Consider the following 16,854-nt stretch of genomic DNA (forward strand, 5'->3'; position numbering starts at 1 on the left):
TTTGTTGCTGCGTGAGGGCTTTCTCTAGTTGCGTCCAGCGGGGGCTACTCTTCGTTGAGGTGTGCAGGCTTCTCACTGCAGTGGCTTCTCTTGTTGAGGAGCATGGGCTCTAGGTGTGCGGGCTTCAGTAGTTGTGGCTCGTGGGCTGTAGAGCACAGGCCCAGTAGTTGTGGCACACGGGCTTAGTTGCTCCACAGCATGTCGGATCCTCCTGGACCAGGAATCAAACCTGCGTCCCCTGCATTGACAGGCGGATTCTTAACCACTGCGCCACCAGGGAAGCCCCTGTGCAAAACCTTTTTAGTTTGATATAGTCGCATTTCTTTTTTTTTTTTTTTTTTTTTTGCGGTATGCGGGCTTCTCACGGTTGTGGCCTCTCCCGTTGCGGAGCACAGGCTCCAGACGCTCAGGCTCAGCGGCCATGGCTCACAGGCACAGCCGCTCCGCGGCATGTGGGATCTTCCCGGACTGGGGCACAAACCTGTGTCCACTGCATCGGCAGGCGGACTCTGAACCACTGTGCCACCAGGGAAGCCCCGTTTGTTTTTTGTTTTGTTTTTCTTTTCTTTTCTTTCTTCATTTTATTTATTTATTCTTTTCCCCATTTCTTAATTTTTTGTTTCCCTTGCCTGAGGAGACATATCCAAAAAAGTATTCCTAAGACTAAGGTCAAAGAGAGTACTGCCTGTGTTTTCTTCTAGGAGTTTTTGGGTTTTTTTAATAAATTTATTTATTTTATTTTTTGCTGCATTGGGTCTTCATTGCTGCGTGCTTTCTCTAGCTGTGAGCGGGGGCTACTCTTCGTTGCAGTGCACGGGCTTCTTGTTGCAGAGCACGGGCTCTAGGCATGCGGGCTTCAGTAGTTGTGGCTCGTGGGCTCTAGAGTGCAGGCTGAGTAGTTGTGATGCACGGGCTTAGTTGCTCCGCGGCATGTGGAGCATCTTCCTGGACTGGGGCTCGAACCTGTGTTCTCTGCATTGGCAGGCAGATTCTTAACCACTGCGTCACCAGGGAGGTCCCTCTTCTAGGAGTTTTATAGTTTCAGGTCTTACATTTAAATCTTTTATCCATTTTGCCTTTATTTTTTGTGTATGTTGTGAGAAAATCCAGTTTGATTCTTTTGCATTAGCTGTCGCTGTCTTTTCCCCAGTGTATATTCTTGCTTTCTTTGTTGTAGATTAATTGACCATAACAGCATGGGTTTATTTCTGGACTCTCTATTCTGATCCATTGACCTATGGGTTTGTTTTTGTGCCAGTACTATACTGTTTGAGTACCGTAGCTTTGTAATATAGTTTGAAATCAGGAGCTGTGATACTTCCTACTTTGTTCTTTATCAGGATTGTTTTGGCTTTTCAGGGTCTTTTGTGTTTCCATACAAATATTAAAATTATTGGTTCTAGTTCTGTGAAAAATGTCTTTGGTATTTTGATAGGGATTCCATTGAATTTGTAGATGGACTTGAGGGTGTGGTCATTTTAACAATTTTTTTTTTTTTTAATGTATTTATTTTTCGCTGTGTTGGGTCTTTGTTGCTGCGCACGGGCTTTCTCTAGTTGCGGCGAGTGGGGGCTGCTCTTCATTGCAGTGCATGGGCTTCTCATTGTGGTGGCTTCTCTTGTTGCAGAGCATGGGCTCTAGGCACATGGGCTCTGTAGTTGTGGCATGTGGGCTCAGTAGTTGTGGCTCGCGGGCTTAGTTGCTCCGTGGCATGTGGGATCTTCCCAGACCAGGACTTGAAGCCATGTCCCCTGCAGTGGAAGTGTGGAGTCGACCACTGGACCGCCAGGGAAGTCCCTCACCAAGTTCTTACAGTTTTCCAAGTACAGGTCTTTTATCTCCTTGGATTGAGTTATTTCTAGTTGTTGTTTGGTTTCGTTTGGGTTTTTTTGGTTTTTTGTTTTTTAGATTTTTTTTTTTCCCCCTTGGTCGTACTGTGCAGCATGTGGGATCTTAGTTCCCCAACCGGCATTGAACCTGTGCCCCTTGCATTGGAAGCATGGAGTCTTAACCACTGGACCACCAGGGAAGTCCCTGGTTTGGTTTGGTTTTTTGATGCAATCATAAACGGGATTGTTTTCATAATTTCTCTTTCTGATAGTATTCAGAAATGCAATAGATTTCTCTACGTTAATTTTGTATCCTGCCATGTTACTGAATTCATTGATGAGTTCTGATAGTTTTTTGGTGGTGTCTTTAGGATTTTCTATGTATAATATCATGTCATCTGCAAACAGTGACAGTTTCACTTTTTTCCAATTTGGAATTTTTTTTTAATTATATTTATTTATTTATTTTTGGCTGCATTGGGTCTTCGTTGCTGCGTGTGGGCTTTCTCTGGTTGCAGCGAGCGGGGGCTACTATTTGTTGTTGTGTGAGGGCTTCTCATTGCGGTGGCTTCTCTTGTGGAGCACAGGCTCTAGGCCTGCGGGCTTCAGTAGTTGTGGCACGTGGGCTCTGGAGAGCGCACGCTCAATAGTTGTGGCACATGGGCTTAGTTGCTCCGCAGCATGTGGGATCTTCCCAGACCACGGCTCAAACCTGTGTCCCCTGCATTGGCAGGCAGATTCTTAACCACTGCGCCACCAGGGAAGTCCCTGGATTTCTTTAATATCTTTTTCTTGTCTGGTTGCTGTGGCTAGGACTTTCAATAATGTGTTGAATAAAAGTGGTGAGAGTGGGCATCCTTGTCTCACTTCTGATCTTAAAGGAAATTCTTTCAGCTTTTTTTTTTTTTAATTTTTTGGCTGTTCCGCATGGCATGTGGGATCTTCCCTGCGCCACCAGGGAAGCCCAACTTTATGTTTTTATTGAAATGAAATTCACACTTTTAAAGTATACAATTCAGTGGTTTTCATTATATGCATAAAATTGTGCAGCCATAACCACTAATTCCAGAACATTTTCATCACCCCACAAAGAAACCCTATACCCATTAGCAGTCACTCACTCCCCATGTCCCTCCCTGCCCCAGTCCTCTGGCCACCCCTAATCTACCTCCTGTCTGTATGGATTTGTTTCTTCTGGACATTTCATATAAATGGATCATGTATGTGACCTTTTTCATTTGGTTTCTTTCACTTAGTATAATGTTTACAAGGTTTATCCATGTTGTAGCATACATCAGTATTTCAGTCCTTTTCATGGCTAAATAATATTCCATAATATGGCTGTACAACATTTTGTTTATTTGTCAGTTGATGGACATTTGGTTTTTTTCTATTTTTTGGCTATTATGAATAATGCTTTTGTGAACATTTGTGTACGTATTTTTGTGTGGACATATGTTTTTATTTCTCTTGGGTATACACCTAGGAGTAGAATTGTTGGGTCATATGGTAACTCTCTTTAACCTTTTGAGGAGCTGCCAGGCTGTTTCAATGTGGCTGCACTATTTCATATTCCTACCAGCAGTATATGAGAGTTCCATTTTCTCCACATCCTTGTAACTATCTTATAGCCATTGCAGTGGGTGTTAAGTAGTATCTCATAGTGATTTTGATTTATACACACTTCCCTAATGACATTGAGCTCAAATCTTTCTTGAGAACTAGGGAGAATATGACTAATTGTATCTGGTGGTTCCTAGCCACACACCCTGTCCCTGCAATGACTTATCTATAATTTACTTCTTTTTCACTATCTTCAGATTGTGAATAAGTGGAACACAGCTCTTATTGGCCTTATGACATACTTTCGGGAGGCTGTGGTGAACACCCAGGAGCTCCTGGACTTGCTGGTGAAGTGTGAGAACAAGATCCAGACACGAATCAAGATTGGCCTCAACTCCAAGATGCCGAGTCGCTTCCCCCCTGTCGTGTTCTACACCCCTAAGGAGTTGGGTGGACTTGGCATGCTCTCAATGGGCCATGTGCTCATCCCCCAATCTGACCTCAGGTAGGACTTGGCTGAAAATCTTGCTAGACCCTGAGGGAAGGAGATGTTTCTTTATTTTCAGTTTTTATTTTTTATCTAATCTTGGTTGTGTCCCCAAACAGGTGGTCCAAGCAGACAGATGTAGGTATCACACACTTTCGTTCAGGAATGAGCCATGAAGAAGACCAGCTGATTCCCAACTTGTATCGCTACATACAGCCCTGGGAGAGTGAGTTCATTGATTCTCAGCGGGTCTGGGCTGAGTATGCACTCAAGAGACAAGAGGCCATTGCGCAGAACAGGTGGGCATCCAGGAGGGCATAGCAGTCCTTTTGAGTGGTGTGACCTTTGAGTCCTGCCTGGAGGTCAGGAGTAGAGCATGCCGTATTTTTATGGAGTCGAGGAAGTAGGTTGTATGTCTGACCCTGTTTATCCTTGGCCAGGGAGGAATGCTGAACTCTTCATATGAGTATTTGTTTTAACTTTGATCTTTTTTCCTTGGCAGACGACTGACCCTAGAAGATCTAGAGGATTCATGGGATCGTGGCATTCCTCGAATCAACACCCTCTTCCAGAAGGACCGGCACACACTGGCTTATGATAAGGGTTGGCGTGTCCGAACTGACTTTAAGCAGTACCAGGTACGTGGAGGGGATAGTGGAGAGATTTTCCCTGAATCAGGAGAGTCTGTGGCCATGCTGGGAACCTGGAGCAGTGGGCACCCAGAAGCTTCACCGTGCCTACCTTGCCATCTAGGTTTTGAAGCAGAACCCTTTTTGGTGGACACACCAGCGGCATGATGGAAAGCTCTGGAACCTGAACAACTACCGTACAGACATGATCCAGGCCCTGGGTGGTGTGGAAGGCATTCTGGAACACACTCTCTTCAAGGGCACTTACTTCCCTACCTGGGAGGGGCTTTTCTGGTGAGGATTCTGTTCTCCCCTTACAGTGACCTCTCACATGTCACAGCCCTGTGAGCTCATCCCTCATATGCTTTTGTGTTCTACTGCGGTGTTTCCCACACAGCCACCCCAGGAGGTCAGCAGTGCTCTGGGGGATGGCAGGATGTCACTTTACCTCGTCTCTTCTGCTTCCCAGGGAGAAGGCCAGTGGTTTTGAGGAGTCTATGAAGTGGAAGAAACTAACCAATGCTCAGCGATCAGGATTGAACCAGATTCCCAATCGTAGATTCACCCTCTGGTGGTCCCCAACCATCAACCGAGCCAACGTGAGTGTGATTGATAGACATGGGAGATGGGAAGCTAAAAACAAGAGTTTCTACTTCCTTAATTATGTCCTGAGAACCTCTCGGTCTCTAGTGTCGCTCTTTTTTTCCGTCAGGTATACGTAGGCTTTCAGGTGCAGCTGGACCTGACAGGTATCTTCATGCACGGCAAGATCCCCACACTGAAGATCTCTCTCATCCAGATCTTCCGAGCTCACCTGTGGCAGAAGATCCACGAGAGCATCGTTATGGACTTGTGTCAGGTGGGCTAGAATTGAGGGCAGACGATGCCACAAAAAGTCAGGTCGGCTCTCTCTTTTGGGTATGGGAAATCCACCCTCAGAGCTCCAAGGATGAGACTTCTGTTGTGGTCCCAGGTGCCACATTATCTTAAGTTCTATGAGCCCTCATTCTAAGTGGGCTTCCATAACCAGTCATAACCTTTCCACCTTTGCCTCCAGGTGTTTGATCAGGAACTGGATGCACTGGAAATTGAGACAGTACAAAAGGAGACAATCCACCCCCGAAAGTCCTATAAGATGAACTCTTCCTGTGCAGATATCCTGCTCTTTGCCTCCTATAAGTGGAATGTCTCCCGGCCCTCATTGCTGGCAGACTCTAAGTAAGTGCCTTACGACCCAGCCCTAGGCATCTAAGAAGCTTAGTTTTACTATTCTAGCAGCACTACTTTAGAAATTGTCCCTGGTTGCCTTTCTTTCTAATTTGAAACAAGTTCTACCCCTGATTCTGTTAACACCCTCAGCCAGGTCTGCTAATTCTCTGGTGGGTCTTCTGATCTGGAACAGGCAGAGGGGTTGGTTTTGAGATTCAGACGTAGTAATTGAGAGTTCTTGTGGCTCTGGGGATATTGGTTGTGCCAGTGTCTTCCTGGAAGCCTAGACTCCTGACCCCCTTCCACTCTCAGGGATGTGATGGACAGCACCACCACTCAGAAGTATTGGATTGACATCCAGTTGCGCTGGGGGGACTATGATTCCCATGACATCGAGCGCTACGCCCGGGCCAAGTTCTTGGACTACACCACAGACAACATGAGTATCTACCCTTCGCCTACAGGTGTGCTCATTGCCATTGACCTGGCCTATAACCTGCATAGGTAAGTTGAGGCTCAGAAGCATGTATTGATATTTTTCATCAGCCCCACACTTTGTTGTATTTATTTGTTTATTTTTTAAAGATTTATTTATTATTTATTTTTGGGTGCGTCGGGTCTTAGTCACGGCACGCGGGATCTTTGTTGAGGCATGCAGAATCTTTTGTTGTGGCACACGGGCTCTTCGTTGTGGCACGCGGGCTTCTCTCTAGTTGTGGTGTGCGGGTTTTCTCTAGTTGTAGCACGCAGGTTCTAGAGTGCATGGGCTCTGTAGTTGTGGCGTGTGGGCTCTGTAGTTTGCGGCGCGCAGGCTCTCTAGTTGAGGTTCGATGATGAAGATGGCCCCATTGAGAGGCTTGGTGGTCAGGTTCCCTTCAAAGGTCTAAGGAATGAGTGAGAGCTCAGTAGTTGTGGCGCACGGGCTTAGACACGCCGTGGCATGTGGGATCTTAGTTCCCGGACCAGGGATCGAACCTGCGTCCCCTGCATTGTAAGGCGGATTCTTTACCACTGAACCACCAGGAAGGAAGTCCCTTAATTTTTATTTTACATTGCAGTATAGTTGATTTACAGTGTTGTGTTAGTTTCAGGTGTACAGCAAAGTGATTTAGTTATATGTATGCATATATCTATTGTTTTTAGGATATTTTTCCCATATAGATTATTACAGAGTATTGAGTAGAGTTCCCTGTGCTATATACAGTAGGTCCTTGTTGATTATCTATTTTATATATAGTAGTATGTATATGTTAATCTCAACCTCCTAATTTATCCCTCCCCCCCTGCCCCGTAGTTTAATATACACGTGTTTTTTTTAGTTTGCCCAGGTGAGGTGAGGTTAGCCGTTTCCTCCACTGGTGTCACTGACTCTTTCTTTCCTGCCTCTATGTACATGAGCAGGCACTCATTCTCAGCCTGACCAACAGCCTTTTCTTCCTCTGTAGAGTCGCAGTTTGCCTTGTTCCTGGGACTGCCAGCCTGGTCTTGACCTTTCTTGCCTCTTCCACCCTCACAGTGCCTATGGAAACTGGTTCCCTGGCAGCAAGCCCCTCATACAGCAGGCCATGGCCAAGATCATGAAGGCAAACCCTGCCTTGTATGTGTTACGTGAACGGATCCGTAAAGGGCTGCAGCTTTATTCATCTGAGCCCACCGAGCCCTATCTGTCCTCTCAGAACTACGGTGAACTCTTTTCCAACCAGATTATCTGGTTTGTGGATGACACGAATGTCTACAGAGTGACTATCCATAAGGTGAGAGTTAGATGCAGCGTGTGGGTGTGGGGCTCTGTATATGCCTGTGGGAGGGTGGCCGGGCAAGTGTGTGCATATTGCGAGGAAGGCAGGCTGGTTGTGTCTAGACTGTGCTAACTGATGTAATCATTCCTTAGACCTTTGAAGGGAACCTGACCACCAAGCCCATCAATGGGGCCATCTTCATCTTCAACCCACGCACAGGGCAGCTGTTTCTCAAGATAATTCACACATCTGTGTGGGCTGGACAGAAGCGTTTGGGGCAGGTGAGCATGTTAAAGGGTAGAGAGGCTGTAGAACTTCGCTGCCTCTTACTCTTTGGTATGTGGGGGGGGGGGTGTATGTGAGAGAGAGAATCTCCCGTTTCTCTCTTTGTAAGATTCAGGACATCTCATTTAAACTTTTTTCCTGAATTACTTAACTTGGGAAGTGTTCTTCTATAAGAGGTCCAAGAATATTTGAGGTCCTTCATTACCTACAAGCTGGCATCTCTGCTTCTTGAATCTCCCATCTCTAACCTATCTTGAAGAGAGCTATGAAAAATCATCTTTCTAAAGGGAACAAGCACTCTTAAAATGTCATTTTCACCAAATCTCTTCTCCTCCTCAAAGCCTTTGGTAGCCCCTTTCTTTTTGCTGAATTAACTTTTTGGTTTCCTAGATGCTTAACATCTGGTTGGCCTGTAACCTGTCTGGCCACAGTTCCTCTTCCTCTGTAGCGTGTTTCCTCCGGCAGTCAGTCCAGGATCCTGGTATCCCAAACCCTGATGAGCATCTCCACCTCTGTGGCTTTGCGTATAGGTCTTTGCTTCTAGAATGAACTCTTCTGTTAATCACTGTCTTACTCATCCCTTAAGACTTCTTTATTTGTGCAGCTTTTTATGACCTTAGCCTTAATTTCTCTTGTCCCTGACACAGCGTGTATATAATCAAATACTAGCTCGTGGCATTGTGTGAGCTTTGTCTGGCCAGTGAGGTTGAAACACCCTTCGGGGCAAGACCATTGGACGTTTTTTCTATACCTCTGAAGTACCTAACATTCAATAGCAGTGTGTGATAGAGACATAGTCTAATTGTTTTAAGACTAGAATTTTTAGTTCTAGTTAACCTGGGAGGGTGGAGACTCAGTTTCCATGTTCTTCTCTCTTGCTGTTTAGTTGGCTAAGTGGAAGACAGCTGAGGAGGTGGCTGCCCTGATCCGATCTCTACCAGTGGAGGAGCAGCCCAAGCAGATCATTGTCACCAGGAAAGGCATGCTCGATCCATTGGAGGTGAGAGGTGGTGAATGAGGTAGAAGGAAAGAGGGCTGAGACCTGCTGGTTCTGTTTCTAAACTTGGACTTGATCTTGTCTCAGGTGCACTTGCTGGACTTCCCCAATATTGTGATCAAAGGATCAGAGCTCCAGCTCCCCTTCCAGGCTTGTCTCAAGGTGGAAAAGTTTGGGGATCTCATCCTTAAAGCCACTGAGCCGCAGATGGTTCTCTTTAACCTCTATGATGACTGGCTCAAGACTATCTCATCGTACACGGTATGAAGCCACCTCACGAGGAGGGAGGGCCACTCTAAGAGGAGTGGGTTTGGGGTCATAGGAAGGTTCTGTGCCTTAGGTTTTCCCACAGGCCTCTTATGGGGCCATTTTCACATCTTCAGCCTGTGCATGGGCCAGTGACTCTGCATATCAAGTTGACTCATGGTGAGGGGAGCACCGTAGGGTTTGAAATGGGTTCTTGGGTCTCCTGAAAGGATAGGATGGAGGCGAGGGGAAGAACATCAAGTAGCCGACCTCCTCCCATGCTGCCACATCTCTCCCCAGGCTTTCTCCCGCCTCATCCTGATTCTGCGTGCCCTGCATGTGAACAACGACCGGGCGAAGGTCATCCTGAAGCCAGACAAGACTACGATCACAGAACCACACCACATCTGGCCCACTCTGACTGACGAGGAGTGGATCAAGGTGGAGGTGCAGCTCAAGGACCTTATCTTGGCTGACTATGGCAAGAAAAACAAGTGAGCAGTGGTGGGGATACAGATGAGAGATCCAAAAAGGGTAAAATGGGTGGCTCAGTATATGCCTTCTTGGTTTTTTGCAACATTTTAAGCTCAGAAGTTTCTCAAGAAATTGTCCTAGAGATGCCTATAGAGGAGAGGTAGGTAGTCAGTGTCTTCAGATGGTATAGGAAGTGTCCATGTCTCAGGGCTCAGGCTGACACTTGGGCGCTATTCCTTAGCAGAGGCACTGTTGCCATTTTGAGCAGGACGTTTCCTTACTGTCCATACATGGCAGGAAGTTCTAACGTCCCAGACCCCCAGATACCACAGCTAATAACACACACACACACACCCCTTCCTTCTCTCTCCTTCCTTGTCATTGTGGCAACCAAAAATGTTCACCCAGTAAGGGTGTGGACACACCAACTGTGATCGAGAACTTGTTCTAGGATTTCCGTTTTTGAGAGTTTTCCGGTTCCAGGGCACTTTTTGTTGAGGAAAAGTGGGAGGTATGGATGCTGAGCAGGTTTGAGCATGGCTGAAAGGTGTACAGGCACAGGGCCAGCCTGGGATGTGACAAATCTTATCCGTATTAGTGTATTTCCACTTCACACTTCAAGTGTCAATTGAAGGTTATCTGGGGTCAGAGTATGGGCTCCCCTGTCCCACCAAGTTACACCTTGCCATTGGGACGTAAGTGACCAAGGAAGAAGGGATCCTTGTGGTGTGACCCACACTGTCCCCACAGTGTGAATGTGGCATCACTGACACAATCAGAAATTCGAGACATCATCCTGGGTATGGAGATCTCTGCACCATCACAGCAGCGGCAGCAGATAGCTGAGATTGAGAAGCAGACCAAGGAACAGTCACAGCTGACTGCAACCCAGACTCGTACTGTCAACAAGCATGGCGACGAAATCATCACCTCTACCACCAGCAACTATGAGACCCAGACTTTCTCATCTAAGACTGAATGGAGGGTCAGGTAGTATAAGGGGCAAGAGGGGTAGGGATGGAAAGGCCTCTGGTGCTACCTGAGGTGCTTGAGTTGATAAATGCCAACATTCTCTACCTGTTTTTAGGGCCATCTCTGCCGCCAACCTGCACTTAAGGACCAATCACATCTATGTGTCATCTGATGACATCAAGGAGACTGGTTATACCTATATTCTCCCCAAGAATGTGCTGAAGAAGTTTATCTGCATATCTGACCTTCGGGCCCAAGTGAGTATGTTTGTTCAACTAGGCCACAGTGTGTGCCAAACATTTTATGTGCCTAAAACTCACCTGAGATATCCTGGAACTGGAGGTGCTGGTTTTGAAATTGATAGATGAGTAAATATACAAGGAGAGCCAAAACAGGGAGGGAGGAGGGTTTCGGCCCCCACCAGATACCGAAACATTATAAAGCTATGGCAATTGAGAAATGATGTATTTCCTAGAAGTTATTGGAAGAGGATATATAGAAACAGATTCGTGTGTATATAATAAATGTGTTGTATCACCTGAGGACCCACTTGCATCTGTGGGATTAAGCGCGCCCTATGACCCTGAAACAGTCAGCAAAAGGAGGCTTGATCCCTGCCTCAGCACTTAACAGAACTCAAATCCAGGTGCAGTACAAATCTGAACGTAAAATACTAAACTGTAGTAGAATATTAGAAGAAAACATTTATCGTCTTAAAGTTAGGATAACCTTCTTAAACAAGACACAAAGCCATCATCAAAATTAATAATTTGTGCGTGACAAAGCGTACCACAAAAGACAAACTAAAAACAGGAAGAAAATATTTGCATAACTCTTAAGATATAGTGGGATCTAGAATAGGGAATTCTCAGAAGTTGATTTTTGTAAAAGATAACTGTAGAAGAATGGTGCGGCAAAGGAGTATGAAGGTAGTTCAGAAAAGGAACTGAAGGTGGAAAATATATGAAAAGATGGTCAACTTTACTAGTAATCAGGGAGAATCATATTTTATAAAACACCAACTTGTGGCCTCAGTCTGGTGAATTTGAAGATTGTTAGTATCCTGTGTTGGGTGAGTTTATAGGAACACAAGTTTTCTTACTTTGTTCATGACAATGTAAAATTTAAAGTACTGCTGAGTGCTGATTTTATAGATGTGTTCAGTTTGTGGAAATGCATGAGCTCTGTGCTTGTGTGCTTATTTGTTTATGGACACTATACTTAAATAAGCAACTGGGGAACGTGTGAGCAGTGCCGATTCCTGGACCCCACTTGAGATTCTGATGTGCTGAGTCTGAGGTGAGGTCTGTGTTTAACGTTTTGAATAAGCACCCCTGGTAAGTCTGAGGTGAGGTCTGTGTTTAACGTTCTGAATAAGCACCCCCAGGCATTTTTGATGCAGGAGATTCTGGCCACATTTGAGAAACTCTGTCCTTGTTCTTGGAGAAGGGAATTAAACACAGCGCTGACGGCCCCAAATCTGGGCTGGTACTAAGAATCTCTTTGGCTCTTGACCCCCTTGTCTCCAGATTGCAGGGTACCTCTATGGGGTGAGCCCACCAGATAACCCCCAGGTGAAGGAGATCCGCTGCATCGTGATGGTACCACAGTGGGGCACTCACCAGACTGTGCACCTGCCTGGCCAGCTGCCCCAGCATGAGTACCTCAAGGTTAGCGGGGGTGTAGGAGAACCGGGGCTTTCTGCTCTCAAGGTGGTGGAGGGAAGGCAGGGGTGTTACTCTCACGGGTGGGATTCCTGTCTGCAGACGGGGCTCTAAATAGCTTTTCACTGCTCTACCCATAGGAGATGGAACCCTTAGGTTGGATCCACACTCAGCCCAATGAGTCCCCCCAGCTGTCACCCCAGGATGTCACCACCCATGCCAAGATCATGGCTGACAACCCATCTTGGGATGGCGAGAAGACCATTATCATCACCTGCAGGTGGGGTTGGGCCGCCTTGGGAGGAAGTACGATGGGGCAGGCGTTGCAGGCCAGGGCCCAGGAATGGTGGCCTGAGCGCTGACTCTGTCCTCATTCCTCTTCCAGCTTCACACCAGGCTCCTGCACCCTGACAGCCTACAAGCTGACCCCCAGTGGCTATGAATGGGGCCGCCAGAACACAGACAAGGGCAACAACCCCAAGGGCTACCTACCCTCGCACTACGAGAGGGTCCAGATGCTACTGTCAGACCGCTTCCTTGGCTTCTTTATGGTCCCTGCCCAGTCCTCGTGGAACTACAACTTTATGGGTATGTGAGGCAGGGTGTGGGGGTGGTGGCGGGGCACACAGGATGGTGGGCTTGGGGTTAGGCCATCACCCTTAGCACTTGGGGCCGGACTCTGGTTTGGAGATGGCCCAGGACCCAGCAGGGTGAGGCAGGTGGACCTTGTCAACACTGGCCCTTTCCTTCTACTCCAAGGTGTTCGGCATGATCCCAACATGAAGTATGAGCTGCAGCTGGCAAACCCCAAAGAGTTCTACCACGAGGTGCACAGACCCTCCCACTTCCTCAACTTCGCTCTCCTGCAGGAGGGCGAGGTCTACTCCGCGGACCGAGAGGACCTCTATGCCTAGTTGTCTCCTCACTTCCTGCTTCAGACTCCCCAGAGGCTAGAGCCTTTTACCCTCACAGACAGGCTGGTGACATTCAACAGCTTGGCCCCATTTTCCTCTATTTTGTGCTTATGTTGTTGACCTCGTGGTGACTTGTAATTCTGAACAAAGTATAATAAATTTTGTATAAATAGGAGTTGTTGAGGTGTTTTTTTTTTCCCTCAGCTCGAATTCTGGGTGTAAGGGTGGCAGAGGCCAGACTTGTTCACAGCAAGCTGCTGGACTGATCCTTGAGGCCCCCTGATATTCAGGAGCTATGGGGGTAAATATTCTCTAAACTCAGAGAACTGAAGGGGACTTGGGCCTTCACACTCCTGCTGCCATGACGACATTTGCCAATTTCCCTCCAGAATGCTGGGGAACACTCCCCGCTTTCCAGCATCTCTTGGAGCAGTCTGCAGCTGTGGTGCCCAGCCTAGCCCTTTAAGCTTTGTGTCACTCTCAATCTGTCTTGGAAACAGGCACATGGCTGGACAGTCGGCTGCCTCTGGTTGGGGCCAGTGACAGCTCTCCTACCTCTCACCTCTTGCCCGGAGAGTTGGCAGCCAAGTCAGGCCCCATGACTCCAGACACAGGGGTGGAGCCTGGTGTGGGCACTGTGGGGAGGGCTTGTCGAAAGTGACCACTTACAGCCCTGAGCCTCAGCTCCTGGACACCTGGCTGGAAGTTGGCTGTCCTGCTTCCTGTGACCTTGGGGGCTTGAACGGGACAGGGAGCAGGGCACTGAGACTCTCCTTCCCCAGCCTTTTTCCCTTAATCGCTACCCCGCCCTCTACCGTCCTAGACTGCTTCCTGGGCCAGGACTGGTTGGCCCTTTCCTTCCCCAGTTGTGGGGAGGAGGGTGTAGCAGCCCTAGTCGCCTTCGGGGGACATGGAGCCCAGGAGGGTGGGGCCTGGGGCGCACTGCTGGGGGCCTCGGGTGGCCGCGGGGTCGGGGACGGCTGCGGAGCTCGTGTACCACCTAGCGGGGGCCTTGGGCACTGAGCTGAAGGAGCTGGCGCGCCGCTTCGGGCCGGAGGCGGCGGCCGGGCTCGTGCCGCTGGTGGTGCAGGCGCTGGAGCTCCTGGAAAAGGCGGCCGTGGGGCCCGCCCCGGACTCGGTGAGTCACGGCGCCCTCCCGTAGCCGCCCGCGGGCTGGCGGGGCCCGGCCCTGACGGCGCGGCCTCTCCAGCTGCAGGTATCCGCGCAGCAGGCCGAACTCGAGCTGCGGCAGCTGCGGGAGGAGAACGAGCGCCTCTGCAGAGAGTTGCGCTCTGGGCCACAGGGTGAGTGCGGGCCTGCCGGGGACCGGGGGCGGGGAGGCTCAGGGCCTCTCCCCGCGGGCCGCCGCTGAGAACGCCCCTTCCTCAGAGGAGCGCGCTCTGCTGCGGCAGCTCAAGGAGGTGACCGACCGCCAGCGGGATGAACTCCGGGCGCACAACCGCGACCTGCGGCAGCGCAGCCAGGAGACTGAGGCGGTGAGGGCAGGGCGGGGCGACGTGCGGGGGCGGGGCTTTCCCGGCCCTCCGGCGCCCCGCCCACCAGCCCCCTTTGCTCCGCCCACAGTTGCAGGAGCAGCTGCAGCGCCTCCTGCTGGTGAATGCGGAGTTGCGGCACAAGCTGGCCGCAGTACAAACCCAGCTGCGCGCCGCGCGGGACCGCGAGAGCGAATCAGAGCGGCGGCGCGAAGCGACCTTGGAGCCCGCGCCAGAGCAGGCGCACGGCCAGGCCGCGGCGCCCGGGTGCGAGCAGAGGCAGGAGCCCGAGACGGCAGCCACGGGCACAGGAGCCCCGGGGACCCCTGAGGACCGGGTGAGTGCCTGATGAGGTCAGGGACCGGTCCGGCACTCGGGAAAGGTTTGCTGTGCTGCGTAGTTAGGGCCACCGGGAAGTTGGAAGGTAGCACGAGTGTGCGCCCCCAGCCGACCTCCGCCCCCAGTCTCGGCCAGAGCACCGGTCTGGCATCTATTGTAGCGCCCTGGCCTCCCAAGTCTCCCTGCCAGTCACCCTCTAGCGTCCCTCTCCAACCGAGGCGCCCCCCTGACCAAGCCTGTCCTTCCGCAGGCGGATGCCCTGCCGCCGCCAGGACGCCCCCCCAAGGTAGGGCAGTGCGGCTTCAGTCGAGAGGAGGTTGAACAGATCCTTCAGGAGAGGAATGAGCTCAAAGCCAATGTGTTCCTGCTGAAGGAGGAGTTGGCCTACTTCCAGCGGTGAGGGCGCAGGACAGGGGTGGGGAGGCTCGGGGGCACCACTTGCACCTGTCCCCAGGCCTCGGTTCACCCTCCTCATTCTTTGGGTCATCGATATATCCACCCTGTCGTGTGCCGGGCACTGTGCTGGGCACTGGAGGACGAGACTCGCAAAGCCCCTGCCCTCCTGGAACTTCTTCCACATGGGGTGGGCCGTTGCAAAGGGTCACAGCCGCCATCAAGGAAGTATTCCTAGGAGGGGTGACATCTAAACTAAGGTCGGGACGAGACCTCCTCTTGGCATCCCCACTGCTTTTTCTCTGCCCCTCCCCCTCCTCTGTAGGGAGCTGCTCACAGACCACCGGGTCCCCGGGCTTCTGCTCGAAGCCATGAAGGTGGCTATCAGGAAGCAACGAAGGAAGATCAAGGCCAAGATGTTAGGGACCCCAGAGGAAGCAGAGAGCAGGTAAGTCCCTGCCTCCATTCCCACTGAGCCTGGTCACCTTCTGAGCCTGTTGCCTCAGACTGTACCTGTCACCCCAATCTAGTCACACCTTGAGCCTGTCACCTAGCTTAGTCACTTCTAGAACCTAACCTGGCCTGGTCATCCCCTGAGCCTGCCGTCCTGAGCCCACCACCCTTCTCTCTGGATCGCACTGCTCCCACCTGCCATGCTCCCCGTACATCCTGCTGAAGAAACCTGCTGATTCTGCTTCTCCACAGTCAGTTTTCGGTTTCTTGTCTTGGCCGCATATCTGTTTGTTCTCAGATGGGTAAGGCTGTATCTGCAGTCTTGTCAGGGGCCTGCTGTATGTCAGGTTAGAAAATAAAAGCCTCAGGAGGGGGTTTCCCTGGCGGGCCAGTGGTTAAGACTCCGTGCTTCCACTGCAGGGGGCACGGGTTCGATCCCTGGTCGGGGAACTAAGATCCCGCATGCCGTGGGGCACGGCCAAAAAGAAAAAAAATCCTCTAGTTGTCCTCCGTCTCCCCTGCTCTTCCTTGTCTCCAGCTTTGGGGCCCCTGAAGTCTCTTTGTCTTCCCCTGCCTGCTCCTGGGGGCTGCACAGAAGGCTGAACATAGCTGGAGTCCCACTGTCCCTCAGGGCCTTGACAAATGACCCTCACAACTCCTCTCTCCTCTGCCTCAGTGACGATGAGGATGGCTCATGGCTCCTGCTCTCCAGGGATAAAGGAGACCACCTCCAGCCCCCACCCCCTGAGTCCAGAATACAGAGTTTGTATGTCGGGGGAAGAGGAAGGACAAATGTGGTGGGAGTGGAGGGACCCCACCTTTCCCGCTCCACTGCGGCTCACCCAGCCGCCCTGAGCTCTGAGCATGCCTGTCCCCTCCCACTCCTCTGGTGGCCCCTTTACCTCCCCCTGCCTCATGCTGCCCTGTCGTCCTCTTGAGTCCCCTTTTTACAGCACCCCCTGCCTTCGGCCCCTATCCTTGACCTCCCTGGCATCCAGGCTCACAGCACCTCTTGGCTCTCCCCCCAGCTTGGGCCTGTGGTGTCAGGGTGGAACAGAGGCCCCTGAGGCTGAGGCCAGCATTGCGGCTACCAGCGAGAATACGGGGAGGAGAGGAGGCTCCACAGCCACCCCCATGGAGCCTGTGGGCAGCCTGACAGCCCCCAACT

General features: G+C 50.4%; 2 protein-coding genes across 3 annotated transcripts in view; both read left to right on the forward strand.

Annotated features, from left to right (window-relative positions):
• PRPF8 (pre-mRNA processing factor 8) overlaps positions 1-13,183 on the forward strand; it is a 36,700-nt gene extending 23,517 nt beyond the window's left edge. Inside the window, exons 25-43 of the mRNA XM_019926923.3 lie at positions 3,650-3,897; positions 3,999-4,178; positions 4,382-4,517; positions 4,633-4,802; positions 4,978-5,107; positions 5,221-5,367; positions 5,566-5,726; positions 6,030-6,221; positions 7,234-7,471; positions 7,609-7,737; positions 8,628-8,741; positions 8,826-8,999; positions 9,285-9,478; positions 10,209-10,448; positions 10,546-10,687; positions 11,960-12,100; positions 12,235-12,374; positions 12,480-12,682; positions 12,854-13,183. Coding sequence (XP_019782482.1) covers positions 3,650-3,897; positions 3,999-4,178; positions 4,382-4,517; positions 4,633-4,802; positions 4,978-5,107; positions 5,221-5,367; positions 5,566-5,726; positions 6,030-6,221; positions 7,234-7,471; positions 7,609-7,737; positions 8,628-8,741; positions 8,826-8,999; positions 9,285-9,478; positions 10,209-10,448; positions 10,546-10,687; positions 11,960-12,100; positions 12,235-12,374; positions 12,480-12,682; positions 12,854-13,008 — 3,234 coding nt within the window. The 3' untranslated portion in view covers positions 13,009-13,183. The remainder of the gene's footprint in view (positions 1-3,649; positions 3,898-3,998; positions 4,179-4,381; positions 4,518-4,632; positions 4,803-4,977; positions 5,108-5,220; positions 5,368-5,565; positions 5,727-6,029; positions 6,222-7,233; positions 7,472-7,608; positions 7,738-8,627; positions 8,742-8,825; positions 9,000-9,284; positions 9,479-10,208; positions 10,449-10,545; positions 10,688-11,959; positions 12,101-12,234; positions 12,375-12,479; positions 12,683-12,853) is intronic.
• A 490-nt stretch (positions 13,184-13,673) lies between these two features.
• Positions 13,674-16,851, forward strand: RILP (Rab interacting lysosomal protein). Of its 2 annotated transcripts, none has more exons than XR_012328570.1 (7): positions 13,674-14,146; positions 14,219-14,312; positions 14,398-14,504; positions 14,593-14,838; positions 15,091-15,236; positions 15,559-16,452; positions 16,715-16,773. XR_012328570.1 is itself a non-coding variant. In XM_033848503.2 (7 exons), the coding sequence occupies exons 1-7, from the start codon at positions 13,919-13,921 to the stop codon at positions 16,622-16,624; spliced, it is 1,206 nt and encodes a 401-aa protein (XP_033704394.1). In that variant the 5' UTR covers positions 13,674-13,918; the 3' UTR covers positions 16,625-16,851. The 2 variants fall into 2 exon arrangements, 1 of the variants encoding a protein (XP_033704394.1); XM_033848503.2 differs by having other exon boundaries at positions 15,559-15,681; positions 16,363-16,851.
• Positions 16,852-16,854: the final 3 nt, after the last annotated feature.

Source organism: Tursiops truncatus, chromosome 20 (assembly GCF_011762595.2).
Source record: "Tursiops truncatus isolate mTurTru1 chromosome 20, mTurTru1.mat.Y, whole genome shotgun sequence".
Taxonomy (NCBI): Eukaryota; Metazoa; Chordata; class Mammalia; order Artiodactyla; family Delphinidae; genus Tursiops; species Tursiops truncatus.

What these genes read in the sequence shown, in the direction of transcription:
- RILP (XM_033848503.2), top strand. Translation starts at nt 13,919, where the DNA reads ATGGAGCCCAGGAGGGTGGGGCCTGGGGCGCACTGCTGGGGGCCTCGG. An exon ending in GCAGCCAGGAGACTGAGGCG is followed by an intron (nt 14,505 to 14,592) that starts GTGAGGGCAGGG and finishes CTCCGCCCACAG; the next exon opens with TTGCAGGAGCAGCTGCAGCG. An exon ending in CCAGAGGAAGCAGAGAGCAG is followed by an intron (nt 15,682 to 16,362) that starts GTAAGTCCCTGC and finishes CCTCTGCCTCAG; the next exon opens with TGACGATGAGGATGGCTCAT.